This window comes from Oncorhynchus gorbuscha, unplaced genomic scaffold (genome assembly GCF_021184085.1).
Source record: "Oncorhynchus gorbuscha isolate QuinsamMale2020 ecotype Even-year unplaced genomic scaffold, OgorEven_v1.0 Un_scaffold_797, whole genome shotgun sequence".
NCBI lineage: Eukaryota > Metazoa > Chordata > Actinopteri > Salmoniformes > Salmonidae > Oncorhynchus > Oncorhynchus gorbuscha.
The window spans coordinates 80001-95847 of NW_025745814.1; the positions used below are offsets into that span (position 1 = coordinate 80001).

Sequence of the window (15847 nt, forward strand, 5' to 3'; positions counted from 1 at the left end):
TATTTTTATTATCCAAACCGAAAATCGTGATTTTTTTTTTATATAAACGAACCGGAAACTAACCGACCTCACAATCGCTAATCACTCAGAACTACTGGTGGGGTAAGTGTGTGTGTGTGTCAGAACTGTGTGTAACACAAACAAACAATTTGGAATTTTAAACACATGAACGTTTCTTATAAAAAAAGAAGAAGTGATGCAGTCAGTCCGGTCTGTCCTCAACTCTTAGCCAAGAGAGACTGACAGGCGTAGTGTTGATAATGAAGAAGTGATGCAGTCAGTCCAGTCTGTCCTCAACTCTTAGCCAAGAGAGACTGACAGGCGTAGTGTTGATAATGAAGAAGTGATGCAGTCAGTCCAGTCTGTCCTCAACTCTTAGCCAAGAGAGACTGACAGGCGTAGTGTTGATAATGAAGAAGTGATGCAGTCAGTCCGGTCTGTCCTCAACTCTTAGCCAAGAGAGACTGACAGGCGTAGTGTTGATAATGAAGAAGTGATGCAGTCAGTCCAGTCTGTCCTCAACTCTTAGACAAGAGAGACTGACAGGCGTAGTGTTGATAATGAAGAAGTGATGCAGTCAGTCCAGTCTGTCATCAACTCTTAGACAAGAGAGACTGACAGGCGTAGTGTTGATAATGAAGAAGTGATGCAGTCAGTCCGGTCTGTCCTCAACTCTTAGCCAAGAGAGACTGACAGGCGTAGTGTTGATAATGAAGAAGTGATGCAGTCAGTCCGGTCTGTCCTCAACTCTTAGCCAAGAGAGACTGACAGGCGTAGTGTTGATATTGAAGAAGTGATGCAGTCAGTCCGGTCTGTCCTCAACTCTTAGACAAGAGAGACTGACAGGCATAGTGTTGATAATGAAGAAGTGATGCAGTCAGTCCGGTCTGTCCTCAACTCTTAGACAAGAGAGACTGACAGGCGTAGTGTTGATAATGAAGAAGTGATGCAGTCAGTCCGGTCTGTCCTCAACTCTTAGCCAAGAGAGACTGACAGGCATAGTGTTGATAATGAAGAAGTGATGCAGTCAGTCCGGTCTGTCCTCAACTCTTAGCCAAGAGAGACTGACAGGCATAGTGTTGATAATGAAGAAGTGATGCAGTCAGTCCAGTCTGTCCTCAACTCTTAGACAAGAGAGACTGACAGGCGTAGTGTTGATAATGAAGAAGTGATGCAGTCAGTCCGGTCTGTCCTCAACTCTTAGCCAAGAGAGACTGACAGGCGTAGTTTTGATAATGAAGAAGTGATGCAGTCAGTCCGGTCTGACCTCAACTCTTAGCCAAGAGAGACTGACAGGCGTAGTGTTGATATTGAAGAAGTGATGCAGTCAGTCCGGTCTGTCCTCAACTCTTAGACAAGAGAGACTGACAGGCGTAGTGTTGATAATGAAGAAGTGATGCAGTCAGTCCGGTCTGTCCTCAACTCTTAGACAAGAGAGACTGACAGGCGTAGTGTTGATAATGAAGAAGTGATGCAGTCAGTCCGGTCTGTCCTCAACTCTTAGCCAAGAGAGACTGACAGGCGTAGTGTTGATAATGAAGAAGTGATGCAGTCAGTCCGGTCTGTCCTCAACTCTTAGCCAAGAGAGACTGACAGGCGTAGTGTTGATATTGAAGAAGTGATGCAGTCAGTCCGGTCTGTCCTCAACTCTTAGCCAAGAGAGACTGACAGGCGTAGTGTTGATAATGAAGAAGTGATGCAGTCAGTCCGGTCTGTCCTCAACTCTTAGCCAAGAGAGACTGACAGGCGTAGTGTTGATAATGAAGAAGTGATGCAGTCAGTCCGGTCTGTCCTCAACTCTTAGCCAAGAGAGACTGACAGGCGTAGTGTTGATATTGAAGAAGTGATGCAGTCAGTCCGGTCTGTCCTCAACTCTTAGCCAAGAGAGACTGACAGGCGTAGTGTTGATAATGAAGAAGTGATGCAGTCAGTCCGGTCTGTCCTCAACTCTTAGCCAAGAGAGACTGACAGGCGTAGTGTTGATAATGAAGAAGTGATGCAGTCAGTCCGGTCTGTCCTCAACTCTTAGCCAAGAGAGACTGACAGGCGTAGTGTTGATAATGAAGAAGTGATGCAGTCAGTCCGGTCTGTCCTCAACTCTTAGCCAAGAGAGACTGACAGGCGTAGTGTTGATAATGAAGAAGTGATGCAGTCAGTCCGGTCTGTCCTCAACTCTTAGCCAAGAGAGACTGACAGGCGTAGTGTTGATATTGAAGAAGTGATGCAGTCAGTCCGGTCTGTCCTCAACTCTTAGCCAAGAGAGACTGACAGGCGTAGTGTTGATATTGAAGAAGTGATGCAGTCAGTCCGGTCTGTCCTCAACTCTTAGCCAAGAGAGACTGACAGGCGTAGTGTTGATAATGAAGAAGTGATGCAGTCAGTCCGGTCTGTCCTCAACTCTTAGCCAAGAGAGACTGACAGGCGTAGTGTTGATAATGAAGAAGTGATGCAGTCAGTCCGGTCTGTCCTCAACTCTTAGCCAAGAGAGACTGACAGGCGTAGTGTTGATAATGAAGAAGTGATGCAGTCAGTCCGGTCTGTCCTCAACTCTTAGCCAAGAGAGACTGACAGGCGTAGTGTTGATAATGAAGAAGTGATGCAGTCAGTCCGGTCTGTCCTCAACTCTTAGCCAAGAGAGACTGACAGGCGTAGTGTTGATAATGAAGAAGTGATGCAGTCAGTCCGGTCTGTCCTCAACTCTTAGCCAAGAGAGACTGACAGGCGTAGTGTTGATAATGAAGAAGTGATGCAGTCAGTCCGGTCTGTCCTCAACTCTTAGCCAAGAGAGACTGACAGGCGTAGTGTTGATAATGAAGAAGTGATGCAGTCAGTCCGGTCTGTCCTCAACTCTTAGCCAAGAGAGACTGACAGGCGTAGTGTCGATAATGAAGAAGTGATGCAGTCAGTCCGGTCTGTCCTCAACTCTTAGGCAAGAGAGACTGACAGGCGTAGTGTTGATAATGAAGAAGTGATGCAGTCAGTCCGGTCTGTCCTCAACTCTTAGCCAAGAGAGACTGACAGGCGTAGTGTTGATAATGAAGAAGTGATGCAGTCAGTCCGGTCTGTCCTCAACTCTTAGCCAAGAGAGACTGACAGGCGTAGTGTTGATATTGAAGAAGTGATGCAGTCAGTCCGGTCTGTCCTCAACTCTTAGCCAAGAGAGACTGACAGGCGTAGTGTTGATAATGAAGAAGTGATGCAGTCAGTCCGGTCTGTCCTCAACTCTTAGCCAAGAGAGACTGACAGGCGTAGTGTTGATAATGAAGAAGTGATGCAGTCAGTCCGGTCTGTCCTCAACTCTTAGCCAAGAGAGACTGACAGGCGTAGTGTTGATAATGAAGAAGTGATGCAGTCAGTCCGGTCTGTCCTCAACTCTTAGCCAAGAGAGACTGACAGGCGTAGTGTTGATAATGAAGAAGTGATGCAGTCAGTCCGGTCTGTCCTCAACTCTTAGCCAAGAGAGACTGACAGGCGTAGTGTTGATAATGAAGAAGTGATGCAGTCAGTCCGGTCTGTCCTCAACTCTTAGCCAAGAGAGACTGACAGGCGTAGTGTTGATAATGAAGAAGTGATGCAGTCAGTCCGGTCTGTCCTCAACTCTTAGCCAAGAGAGACTGACAGGTGTAGTGTTGATAATTAGCCCTCTGATTACACTGCCACTCTGTTCTGGACCAGCTGCCCTTTTTCTAGGCCCTTCTTTGCAGCACCTGACCATATGACCGGGCAATAATCAAGATGAGATAAAACTAGAGGCTGCAGGACTTGCTTTGTGGAGTGTGGTGTCAAAAAAGCTGAGCATCTCTTTATTACAGACCTTTCCCCGTCTTTACAACCATTGAATCTATATGTTTTGACCATGACAGTTTACAATCCAAGGTAACACCATGTTACCTCCGGTGGCTAGCTAGCTAGCTAAAATTGTCCCATTCCTAAATTTGCCATGGATGGAGATAGGGATTTGGACTTGTGGTGTTACTTAATTCTCCATTCTGGCAATGATTATAACGGCAATTCTGATCCATGTCACACCCTGACCTTAGAGAGACTTTTTATAACTCTATTTTGCTTTGGTCGGGGTGTGATTTGGGTGGGCATTCTATGTTTTTGTATTTCTATGTTTTGGCCGGGTATGGTTCTCAATCAGGGACAGCTGTCTATTGTTTTCTCCGATTGGGAATCATACTTAGGCAGCCTTTCCCCCCTGTTGTGATTGTGGGAAGTTGTCTTTGTTAGGGGCACTATAGCCCTTGTAAGCGGCACGGTCGTGTTTGCTATTTCTTGTTTTGTTGGTGACATTTTACAAAAAAAAAAGAAAATGTACGCCCACCACGCTGCACCGCGGGTGTTCCTTGAACGACGGCCGTGACAAGCCAACCGTAAATTCATACATTGTGCCCCTGGCCTGAGAGGGTGGAAGTTCAACGTGTAGCCAGATGTAGCTTGTTAATGTTAACTAGCTGGCCTGGCGCATCGTTGCCCATGAAAGGAGCATTTTATCCAGATAGCCAGGGTCAACAACAACTAAAAGCGTGTCCTGTGTGACAAGAGTCAAAGACCGTTTAGGCAACATGAAAGAGGAGGATGGCATTGCTGGCGTGTCTCTACAAGTACGGTGAGTCAACATGTTTTTTTCTACTTGCAAGTACACACACACACACACACACACACACACACACACACACACACACACACACACACACACACACACACACACACACACACACACACACACACACACACACACACACACACACACACACACACACACACACACACACACACACACACACACACACACACACACAGAGAAATCAGTACCATGGACAACCACGTCATATTTAGCTTACATTGATTAGACTAAATCGTTTTCTGGTATCTTTTAGTTGTCTCTGTATTAGACTAAGCAGAGGTGGTTAGATGATGTTGTAATGTTGACGTTGAAATGACGCTGTAATAGCGGAGGCAGCTCCTGTTGTCTCTGTATTAGACTAAGCAGAGGTGGTTAGATGATGTTGTAATGTTGATGTTGAAATGGTGCTGGAATAGCGGATACAGCTCCTGTTCTCTTTACGACTTGCGGTAAAACTCTCCATGGTTCTAAATCAATAGTTTAGTAGTCTGAAAAAATGTTCCGGAAACATCAACGCGTTTGAGCGTGTAACTGTTTGTTACATGTGTTTGAGCGTGTAACTGTTTGTTACATGTGTTTGAGCGTGTAACTGTTTGTTACATGTGTTTGAGCGTGTAACTGTTTGTTACATGTGTTTGAGCGTGTAACTGTTTGTTACATGTGTTTGAGCGTGTAACTGTTTGTTACATGTGTTTTGTGGACTTCAACGGACAGATGTCGCTCTCCTGTGTTGTGATGAAACAAAAGGTGTGATTGAATTTACTCTGCCACTGTGTCTTCTTATTGTCTCGGCCTCTAAGCTTTACAGGAATATGGCTCTGAATATATACAGCAACACCTCCGCCATAGGCATTCCTGTCTCCTCTGTAGGCCCTACATCAGTGGTTCTTAACCTGGGTTCGATCGAACCCCAGGGGTTCGGTGAGTCAGTCTCAGGGGTTCGGCGGAGGTCAAGACACACAACCAGATTACAGGCACTGGTTACAGTGAGCAGCTTCCTCTTGAGCGGACAGCTTGATGAAAACCAATCTATATTCGGGACACCCAGAAAATAGACATATCTGTTAACAGCACACACATTACCAAGCATTGCACACATATTATCCAGATAATGAATGTCAGAACATGTTGGCCTATATAGCAACACCCTAAAATAGGAGGCTTTAGATGAGGTAGTGAAACTGCAACCACAACACTTTTAACAGCATTGGACATGAGATCATCTCTAAGCTTTACAGGGATATGGCTCTGAATATATACAGCAACACCTCCGCCATAGGCATTCCTGTCTCTTCTGTAGATGTTATATCCCTGTATTGCTACTGCTGTATTATCAAATGAATTATCTAAGTGAGTCTCAGAGATGGCCAGTATATGAATGTTATCAGATTTAGTTTTTTTCTCCAGTTATTGATCTCATAAACCTTATTTCTACGGTTATAGTACATATGATTAATAACATAATAATAATAATAATAACAGCTCTCTCGCTCCTTCCAGTCTTTTGATTAATAACATAATAATAACAGCTCTCTCACTCCTCCCAGTCTTATGATTAATAACACATATTTTTAGACCTTTCCAGCTTGACAAGAACATTGTCTGGCTAATAGAGTCAGTCAACAGGGCACTTGTGAGTGTCAATTGGTGTATGTGATGTGGGGCTGAAGCTACTGACCCAGAAGCTAGGCTCTCTCACTCCTCCCAGTCTTTTTGGGAAGGAGGGTGGACAATGAACCTGTTGTAGTGGATGTAAACAATGTCCCCACGCTCTCTTACAGCTTTCACGGCTGGGACAAGTTATTTTCCGCCTCTTGTGTACAGTCGTCGTTAAGGAAGATGTTTTGTTAGTCTCAAGGTCTTGGCTCTGTCCAGAACAGCCATCTTGTCCTATAACCTCAGGAACTTGACCACATATCGGCCTGTGTCTGTCACCTGGGCTGGTGACAGGTTTTCCAGACCTCAATCTTCCCATGATCCATCTGCAGCTTTTAGATTGATAATTTGTCTTCCTTTCTCCTCAGACTTGTCCCAGTGATGTGAATGTAACAGTTTAGCTTTCATCCGTCGCCTCGCCCCTACCTGGGCTCGAACCAGGGACCCTCTGCACACATCGACAACAGTCATCCACAAAGCATCGTTACCCATCGCTCCACAAAATCCACGGCCCTTGCAGTGCAAGGGGAACCACTACTTCAAGGTCTCAGAGCGAGTGACGTCACCCGATTGAAACGCTATAAACGCGCACCACCGCTAACTAGCTAGCCATTTCACATCGGTTACATGAAGACTCTGGTATGCAATCCACAACGATGTTATTTCACCTGGATTGTCCCTCTAGATATTTTCCATCTAGATATTCCCCAGCCATCTGTAATAATGAGAAAAGCTGATGAGAGCTGATGTTATCTCACATGAACTTACAGTTTGTTGTCATCTTGCTGCAAGTCTCTTTCAGGACATCCAGTTCTCCCTGAGAGAACTGCAAACTGTTCTTAATGCCCTGGACCTCTCTGGTCAGATCATCTTAATGTCCTGGACCTCTCTGGTCAGATCATCTTAATGTCCTGGACTCTCTGGTCAGATCATCTTAATGTCCTGGACCTCCCTGGTCAGATCACCTTAATGTCCTGGACCTCCATGGTCTGATCATCTTAATGTCCTGGACCTCTCTGGTCAGATCATCTTAATGTCCTGGACTCCCTGGTCAGATCACCTTAATGTCCTGGACCTATCTGGTCAGTTCCCCTTAATGTCCTGGACCTCCCTGCTCAGATCATCTTAATGTCCTGGACCTCTCTAGTCAGATCATCTTAATGTCCTGGACCTCTCTGGTCAGATCATCTTAATGTCCTGGACCTCTCTGGTCAGATCATCTTAATGTCCTGGACCTCCCTGCTCAGATCATCTTAATGTCCTGGACCTCTCTGGTCAGATCATCTTAATGTCCTGGACCTCTCTGGTCAGATCACCTTAATGTCCTGGAACTCCCTGGTCATATTTTCAGTCCTTAAAAGATTCTTCTGGACCTATCTGTCCTCAGTTCCCCACCGGCTGTTTTGGATCCATGCTCAGATCATCTTAATGTCCTGGTACCTCTCTTCCAGACAGATCATCTTAATGTCCTGGACCTCAAACTGGTCAGATCACCTTAATGTCCTGGGACCTCCCTGGTCAGATCATCTTAATGTCCTGGGACAATACTCCCTGGTCAGATCATCTTAATGTCCTGGAGCCACCCTGGTCAGATCATCTTAATGTCCTGGACCTCTCTGGTCAGATCACCTGGGAATTTTTATTTAATTTAATACATTTTAATTTGACAAAACTTTTATTGTATTTGGACTAAGTTCTGGGAAGCTATGTTCCTGTTGTTGTAACATCTGCCTGGGACATATTTTCAGTCGCCTGGGACAATATTCTTCACCTGTGAAAGAGAGACACTACTGTCCTCAGTGGTACTCCCACCGGCTTTGTTTTGGCCACAAGCCTGGGACAATACGCCGGCCCCAGCCACAAGGGCTAACCACGTCGCGGGCTGTGTTCAAGCTTTCAGGAAACCTTGCTAGCTTGAAATCTAGTTAGCAGCTAAGCTAGCTGCTACTCCAAGCAGCTCTATAGACTTTTGGAGGATCCCTGGACAGATAGTAGTGGTCCCAGCAACTGATGCTAACCACGTCACGGGATCCCCCTCTCAAAAGGTAGCTAGTAACCAACCTTCATCAATAGAACCCCTTTTCAGAGACTTTGAAAACAACAGACCGAGCTCGGTCGGAGTTCGTTGGTCCCCAGTGGTGAATGAAGTGTGTTTGTCTGGGGTTATGAAATGTGTACTGTGTCCGTGTTTCAGGTGAGTGTACCTTTGTCACAGCTGTCTCCATAGTAACCAGGTGGGCAGATGCACATCCCCGGACTCATACACAGTCCACCATTCAGACACCTGGGAGAGCAGAGGGCTGGGGGGAGCGGAGGAGGACAGGAGAGGAGAAAAATCTATGTCAGCAACCTCAAGTATTTAATTCACCTTCAGTTGCTGGTAACCCTTCACCCTTCCAACACTACATTCATTTAATTCACCTTCAACTGATGGTAACCCTTCACCCTTCAAACACTACATTCATTTAATTCACCTTCAACTGATGGTAACCCTTCACCCTTCCAACACTACATTCATTTAATTCACCTTCAACTGATGGTGACCTTTGCCAAGAGTGAATACCACTTCTCAACACTACATTCATTTAATTCACTTTCAAAAATCCATAGTCTATGATGCCTCAACCCTTCACCCTTCCAACACTACATGGTCATTGCGTAGTTCTAATTTTTCAGCTTCATTTTTTTTGGGGGGGGGGGGGGGTTCACCAAAAGGAGCTCCGTAGCCCTGTTTGAGTCTTTGAAATCCCCATGGAGAGTCCTTACTGTTCATATGATACAAAAACCACAACATTGTTCTCCACCCCCCTCAGTCAGTCTGTAGCTGGACAGAGTCTCTCCCTCTTTTAGAAAATAAAACAACAACATTGTTCTCCACCCCCTCAGTCAGTCTGTACACAGAGTCACTTCCTCTTTAAAAATCCAACATTGTTCTCCACCCCCTAGTCAGTCTGCCTGGACAGAGTCTCTCTCTAACCTCTTTTAGAGCCTTAAATAGATGGAACATCAACATTGTTCTCCACCCCCTCAGTCAGTCTTTGGACAGAGTCTTCTCTCTAACCTTTTTAAAGCCTTAAATAGATGGAACATCAACATTGTTCTCCACCCCCTCAGTCAGTCTGTAGCTGGACAGAGTCTCTCTCTCTCTAACCTCTTTTAGAGCCTTAAATAGATGGAACAACAACATTGTTCTCTCTCAGTCAGTCTGTAGCTGGACAGAGTCTGTTCAACCTATTTTAGATTAAATAGAGGGAACAACAACATTGTTCTCCCCCCCTCAGTCAGTCTGTAGCTGGACAGAGTCTCTCTCTAACCTCTTTTAAAGCCTTAAATAGATGGAACATCAACATTGTTCTCCACCCCCTCAGTCAGTCTGTAGCTGGACAGAGTCTCTCTCTAACCTCTTTTAGAGCCTTAAATAGATGGAACAACAACATTGTTCTCCCCCCCTCAGTCAGTCTGTAGCTGGACAGAGTCTCTCTCTAACCTCTTTTAGAGCCTTAAATAGATGGAACAACAACATTGTTCTCCACCCCCTCAGTCAGTCTGTAGCTGGACAGAGTCTCTCTCTAACCTCTTTTAGAGCCTTAAATAGATGGAACAACAACATTGTTCTCTCTCAGTCAGTCTGTAGCTGGACAGAGTCTCTCTCTAACCTCTTTTAGAGCCTTAAATAGAGGGAACAACAACATTGTTCTCCCCTCAGTCAGTCTGTAGCTGGACAGAGTCTCTCTCTAACCTCTTTTAGAGCCTTAAATAGATGGAACAACAACATTGTTCTCCACTCAGTCAGTCTGTAGCTGGACAGAGTCTCTCTCTAACCTCTTTTAGAGCCTTAAATAGATGGAACAACAACATTGTTCTCCACCCCCTCAGTCAGTCTGTAGCTGGACAGAGTCTCTCTCTAACCTCTTTTAGAGCCTTAAATAGATGGAACAACATTGTTCTCCACCCCAGTCAGTCTGTAGCTGGACAGAGTCTCTCTCTAACCTCTTTTAGAGCCTTAAATAGATGGAACAACAACATTGTTCTCCCTCAGTCAGTCTGTAGCTGGACAGAGTCTCTCTCTCTAACCTCTTTTAGAGCCTTAAATAGATGGAACAACAACATTGTTCTCCACCAGTCAGTCTGTAGCTGGAACAGAGTCTCTCTCTCTAACCTCTTTTAGAGCCTTAAATAGATGGAACAACACTGTTCTCCACCCCCCTCAGTCAGTCTGTAGCTGGACAGAGTCTCTCTCTAACCTCTTTTAGAGCCTTAAATAGATGGAACAACAACATTGTTCTCCCTCAGTCAGTCTGTAGCTGGACAGAGTCTCTCTCTAACCTCTTTTAGAGCCTTAAATAGAGGGAACAACAACATTGTTCTCCACCCCCCTCAGTCAGTCTGTAGCTGGACAGAGTCTCTCTCTAACCTCTTTTAGAGCCTTAAATAGATGGAACAACAACATTGTTCTCTCTCAGTCAGTCTGTAGCTGGACAGAGTCTCTCTCTAACCTCTTTTAGAGCCTTAAATAGAGGGAACAACAACATTGTTCTCCCCTCAGTCAGTCTGTAGCTGGACAGAGTCTCTCTCTAACCTCTTTTAGAGCCTTAAATAGATGGAACAACAACATTGTTCTCCCTCAGTCAGTCTGTAGCTGGACAGAGTCTCTCTCTAACCTCTTTTAGAGCCTTAAATAGAGGGAACAACAACATTGTTCTCCACCCCCCTCAGTCAGTCTGTAGCTGGACAGAGTCTCTCTCTAACCTCTTTTAGAGCCTTAAATAGATGGAACAACATTGTTCTCCACCCCCCTCAGTCAGTCTGTAGCTGGACCGAGTCTCTCTCTAACCTCTTTTAGAGCCTTAAATAGATGGAACAACAACATTGTTCTCCCTCAGTCAGTCTGTAGCTGGACAGAGTCTCTCTCTCTCTAACCTCTTTTAGAGCCTTAAATAGATGGAACAACAACATTGTTCTCTCTCAGTCAGTCTGTAGCTGGAACGAGTCTCTCTCTAACCTCTTTTAGAGCCTTAAATAGATGGAACAACACTGTTCTCCACCCCCCTCAGTCAGTCTGTAGCTGGACAGAGTCTCTCTCTAACCTCTTTTAGAGCCTTAAATAGATGGAACAACAACATTGTTCTCCCTCAGTCAGTCTGTAGCTGGACAGAGTCTCTCTCTAACCTCTTTTAGAGCCTTAAATAGATGGAACACGTGGTCGTCGCCGCCCAACCTGTCTGCCTGTCTGCCTGCCTGCCTGTCTGTCTGTCTGTCTGTCTGTCTGTCTGTCTGTCTGTCTGTCTGTCTGTCTGTCTGTCTGTCTGTCTGTCTGTCTGTCTGTCTGTCTGTCTGTCTGTCTGTCTGTCTGTCTGTCTGTCTGTCTGTCTGTCTGTCTGTCTGTCTGTCTGTCTGTCTGTCTGTCTGTCTGTCTGTCTGCCTGCCTGCCTGCCTGTCTGTCTGTCTGCTGACACTGACATGATTGTTTTTTCTGTCATGGAAAAACATTTCAAATAAATTTGCTCTCCATTTAACTAGTCTGGATGGAGCCTGTTTAACCAGTGCTTTGTAATTTCCATGCTGTTTTTAAGTTGTGGTGCCTTGAGGCAACGTTAAGCCGCAGCAAGCATAACCTTTTACAGATTCATTAATACATTTAAATGCAACGTGGTGGTTCTGTTGTTGTCTGAAAATGATAGGCCTGCCTGAGCAGGACTGGTGTCTCAAAACTGTGAAACAACACACAACCTCTTCTCTTTCTCTAGCCTTTCATTTCATAAGGTTTTATTTAGGTTTGTTTTGTTGTGGAGACATTCCAGGAAATAAAAGAAGATATTCCACCCAGCATTGTTGATGTGGGCCAAGGAGAAGGGAAAAAAACCCGCAAGAAAATCATTTTAATTTAATTCTATAGAATGAGCAACTCAAGCTATTGTGTTGACTGTGTGCTGTGTACTTACTGTATATCACTATGGTAGTGATGGAAGATAGATGGAATGGAATGGGTTGGATGTACAGACCAGACTAAACGTACCTTTCTCACAGTGCGGCCCGTAGAAACCATCCTGACACTCACACACCTGTCTCTCGTTGCAGAACCCACCGTTACGACAACCACCTGGACATTTAGCTGTGGAGACAGAGAGAGAGAGAAAGGGGGAAGAGAGAGAGAGAGAGGGGGGGAAGAGAGAGACAGAGAGGGGTGGGAAGAGACAGAGAGAGGCAGGGAGGAGAGAGAGAGAGAGGGAAGAGAGAGAGAGAGAGAGAGAGAGAGAGAGAGAGAGAGAGAGAGAGAGAGAGAGAGAGAGAGAGAGAGAGAGAGAGAGAGAGAGAGAGAGAGAGAGAGAGAGAGAGAGATGGAAGAGAGAGGTGGGAAGAGAGACAATAAAGAGACAGAACACGTGAGAAGAGAAAAATAACAAAGTTGAGATGAATGAATGGCTAGTGGAGTCCTCCCTCCCTTCTTTCCTTTCTTCCTCCCTTCATTCCTTCCTTCCTTCTGTTCTTCCGTCCTCGCCCTTCCTCCTCTCTCTGACACTCTCCATAGCCTGCCATCTCAGAAGACCACTTCAAGGGAACCACATTCCACTACAGTGCAGTGAGATGCCATGGACTTCTATCCCAAAGGGCACCCTATTCACACATCCAAATGGCACCCTATTCATCCAAATGGCACCCTATTCATCCATCCAAATGGCACCCTATTCATCCATCCAAATGGCAACCTATTCATCCAAATGGCACCCTATTCATCCATCCAAATGGCAACCTATTCATCCATCCAAATGGCACCCTATTCATCCATCCAAATGGCACCCTATTCATCCATCCAAATGGCACCCTATTCATCCATCCAAATGGCACCCTATTCATCCAAATGGCACCCTATTCATCCAAATGGCACCCTATTCATCCATCCAAATGGCACCCTATTCATCCATCCAAATGGCACCCTATTCATCCAAATGGCAACCTATTCATCCAAATGGCACCCTATTCATCCATCCAAATGGCACCCTATTCATCCATCCAAATGGCACCCTATTCATCCATCCAAATGGCACCCTATTCATCCATCCAAATGGCACCCTATTTATCCATCCAAATGGCACCCTATTCATCCATCCAAATGGCACCCTATTCATCCATCCAAATGGCACCCTATTCATCCAAATGGCACCCTATTCATCCATCCAAATGGCACCTATTCATCCAAATGGCAACCAGATTCATCCAAATGGCACCTATTCATCCATCCAAAACCAGCACCTCTATTCATCCATCCAAATGGCACCCTATTCATCCATCCAAATGGCACCTGGTTCATCCATCCAAATGGCAACCATTCATCCATCCAAATGGCACCTGGTTCATCCAGACAAATGGCACCTATTCATACATCCAAATGGCAGACTGAAAATCCATCTCAAACAGGGCCTGGTTCATTCAAATGGCACCAGCATCCATCAAATGGCACTGGATTCAAAGCAGACCAAAACCACCCTATTCATCCTGGATCAAATGGCAGACTGAAAACCAGAGCTCTACAACAGGGCCTGGTTCAAGACTGAAAACCAGAGCTCTACAACAGGGCCTGGGGCGAAGCAGACTGAAAACCAGAGCTCTACAACAGGGCCTGGTTCAAAGCAGACTGAAAACCATCCCCCTACAACAGGGCCTGGTTTAAAGCAGACTGAATACCATCTCCCTACAACAGGGCCTGGATCAAAGCAGACTGAAAACCATCGCCCTACAACAGGGCCTGGATCAAAGCAGACTGAAAACCATCCCTCTACAACAGGGCCTGGTTCAAAGCAGACTGAAAACCAGAGCTCTACAACAGGGCCTGGTTCAAAGCAGACTGAAAACCAGAGCTCTACAACAGGGCCTGGTTCAAAGCAGACTGAAAACCATCCCCCTACAACAGGGCCTGGTTTAAAGCAGACTGAATACCATCTCCCTACAACAGGGCCTGGTTCAAAGCAGACTGAAAACCAGAGCTCTACAACAGGGCCTGGTCAAAGCAGACTGAAAACCAGAGCTCTACAACAGGGCCTGGTTCAAAGCAGACTGAAAACCAGAGCTCTACAACAGGGCCTGGTTCAAAGCAGACTGAATACCATCTCCCTACAACAGGGCCTGGTTTAAAGCAGACTGAAAACCATCGCTCTACAACAGGGCCTGGTTCAAAGCAGACTGAAAATCATCTCCCTACAACATGGCCTGGTTTAAAGCAGACTGAAAACCAGAGCTCTACAACAGGGCCTGGTTCAAAGCAGACTGAATACCATCTCCCTACAACAGGGCCTGGTTCAAAGCAGACTGAAAACCAGAGCTCTACAACAGGGCCTGGTTCAAAGCAGACTGAAACCATCTCAGGGCCTGGTTCAAAGCAGACTGAAAACCAGAGCTACAACAGGGCCTGGTTCAAAGCAGACTGAAAACCATCTCCCTACAACAGGGCCTGGTTTAAAGCAGACTGAAAACCAGCGCTCTACAACTCAACATGAAGGAGAAGCCTTTGAGGTGGTAATGGTGGTCAACAGAGATGTCAAACTATCCTTCTTAGTCCCGGAGATCCATCGACGTGTGAGGAACCCTTGTTTCTGTCCAAAACGGCACCCCTATTCCCTACATAGTGCACTACTTCTGACCAGAACCCTATATAGGGAATAGGGACAGTACCTTAACACTGGCACCAGACAACATGTGGCCAGAGTCACAATAAGAAAACAATCTATGTGGATCAAAAAGCTCCCTATTCCAATTTAGTGCACTACTTTTGACCAGGTCCTATAATAGGACTCTGATTAAAAGTAGTGCACTATCTAGGGAATAGGGTACCATTTGGGATGTAACCAAGTCCCGCCGCGACTCACTGAGACAACAGTTACAGAACAAAACTGGCACGACTTCTCACACTTGTCCTTTTCTTTGACAAACACAAGTGGGTGTCCGGGGAATTTGTGTTTGGTAAGACTTCGACGAAAGCTGGCACCAATATCGATTCTTGTTTTACGTTGAAGGAACACGGATGAAAAAAGTCTAAAGTAGTGCTTGTCTCATTCACTTTATACGACGAGACCCATCTGGAGAAAAAGAAAGAGACGGAGGGATGAGTTTGGTTTCAGTCAACTCAGGATTCACTCTATCACTCTATCCAACACAAGGGACAAAGGCAGGGACGAGTCTGGTTTCAGTTAACTCAGGATTCACTCTATCCAACACCAGGAACAGAGGAAGGGACTCTATTCTATTTCCTATATAGGGCACTACTGTTGACCAGGGACCATAGGGCACTACTGTTGACCAGGGACCATAGTGCACTGCTGTTGACCAGGGACCATAGGGCACTGCTGTTGACCAGGGACCATAGGGCACTACTGTTGACCAGGGACCATAGGGCACTACTGTTGACCAGGGACCATAGGGCACTACTGTTGACCAGGGACCATAGGGCACTACTGTTGACCAGGGACCATAGGGCACTACTGTTGACCAGGGACCATAGGGCACTGCTGTTGACCACGGACCATAGGGCACTACTGTTGACCAGGGACCATAGGGCACTGCTGTTGA

At 45.8% G+C, this 15847-nt stretch overlaps 1 protein-coding gene across 1 annotated transcript in view; it reads right to left on the minus strand.

Moving 5' to 3' along the window:
* The window catches only part of wif1 (wnt inhibitory factor 1), a 65445-nt gene that overhangs the window by 15148 nt on the left and 34450 nt on the right, over window positions 1-15847 (minus strand). Inside the window, exons 5-6 of the mRNA XM_046335619.1 lie at window positions 12303-12398; window positions 8491-8586 (exon numbers count right to left, since the gene is read on the minus strand). Coding sequence (XP_046191575.1) covers window positions 8491-8586; window positions 12303-12398 — 192 coding nt within the window. The remainder of the gene's footprint in view (window positions 1-8490; window positions 8587-12302; window positions 12399-15847) is intronic.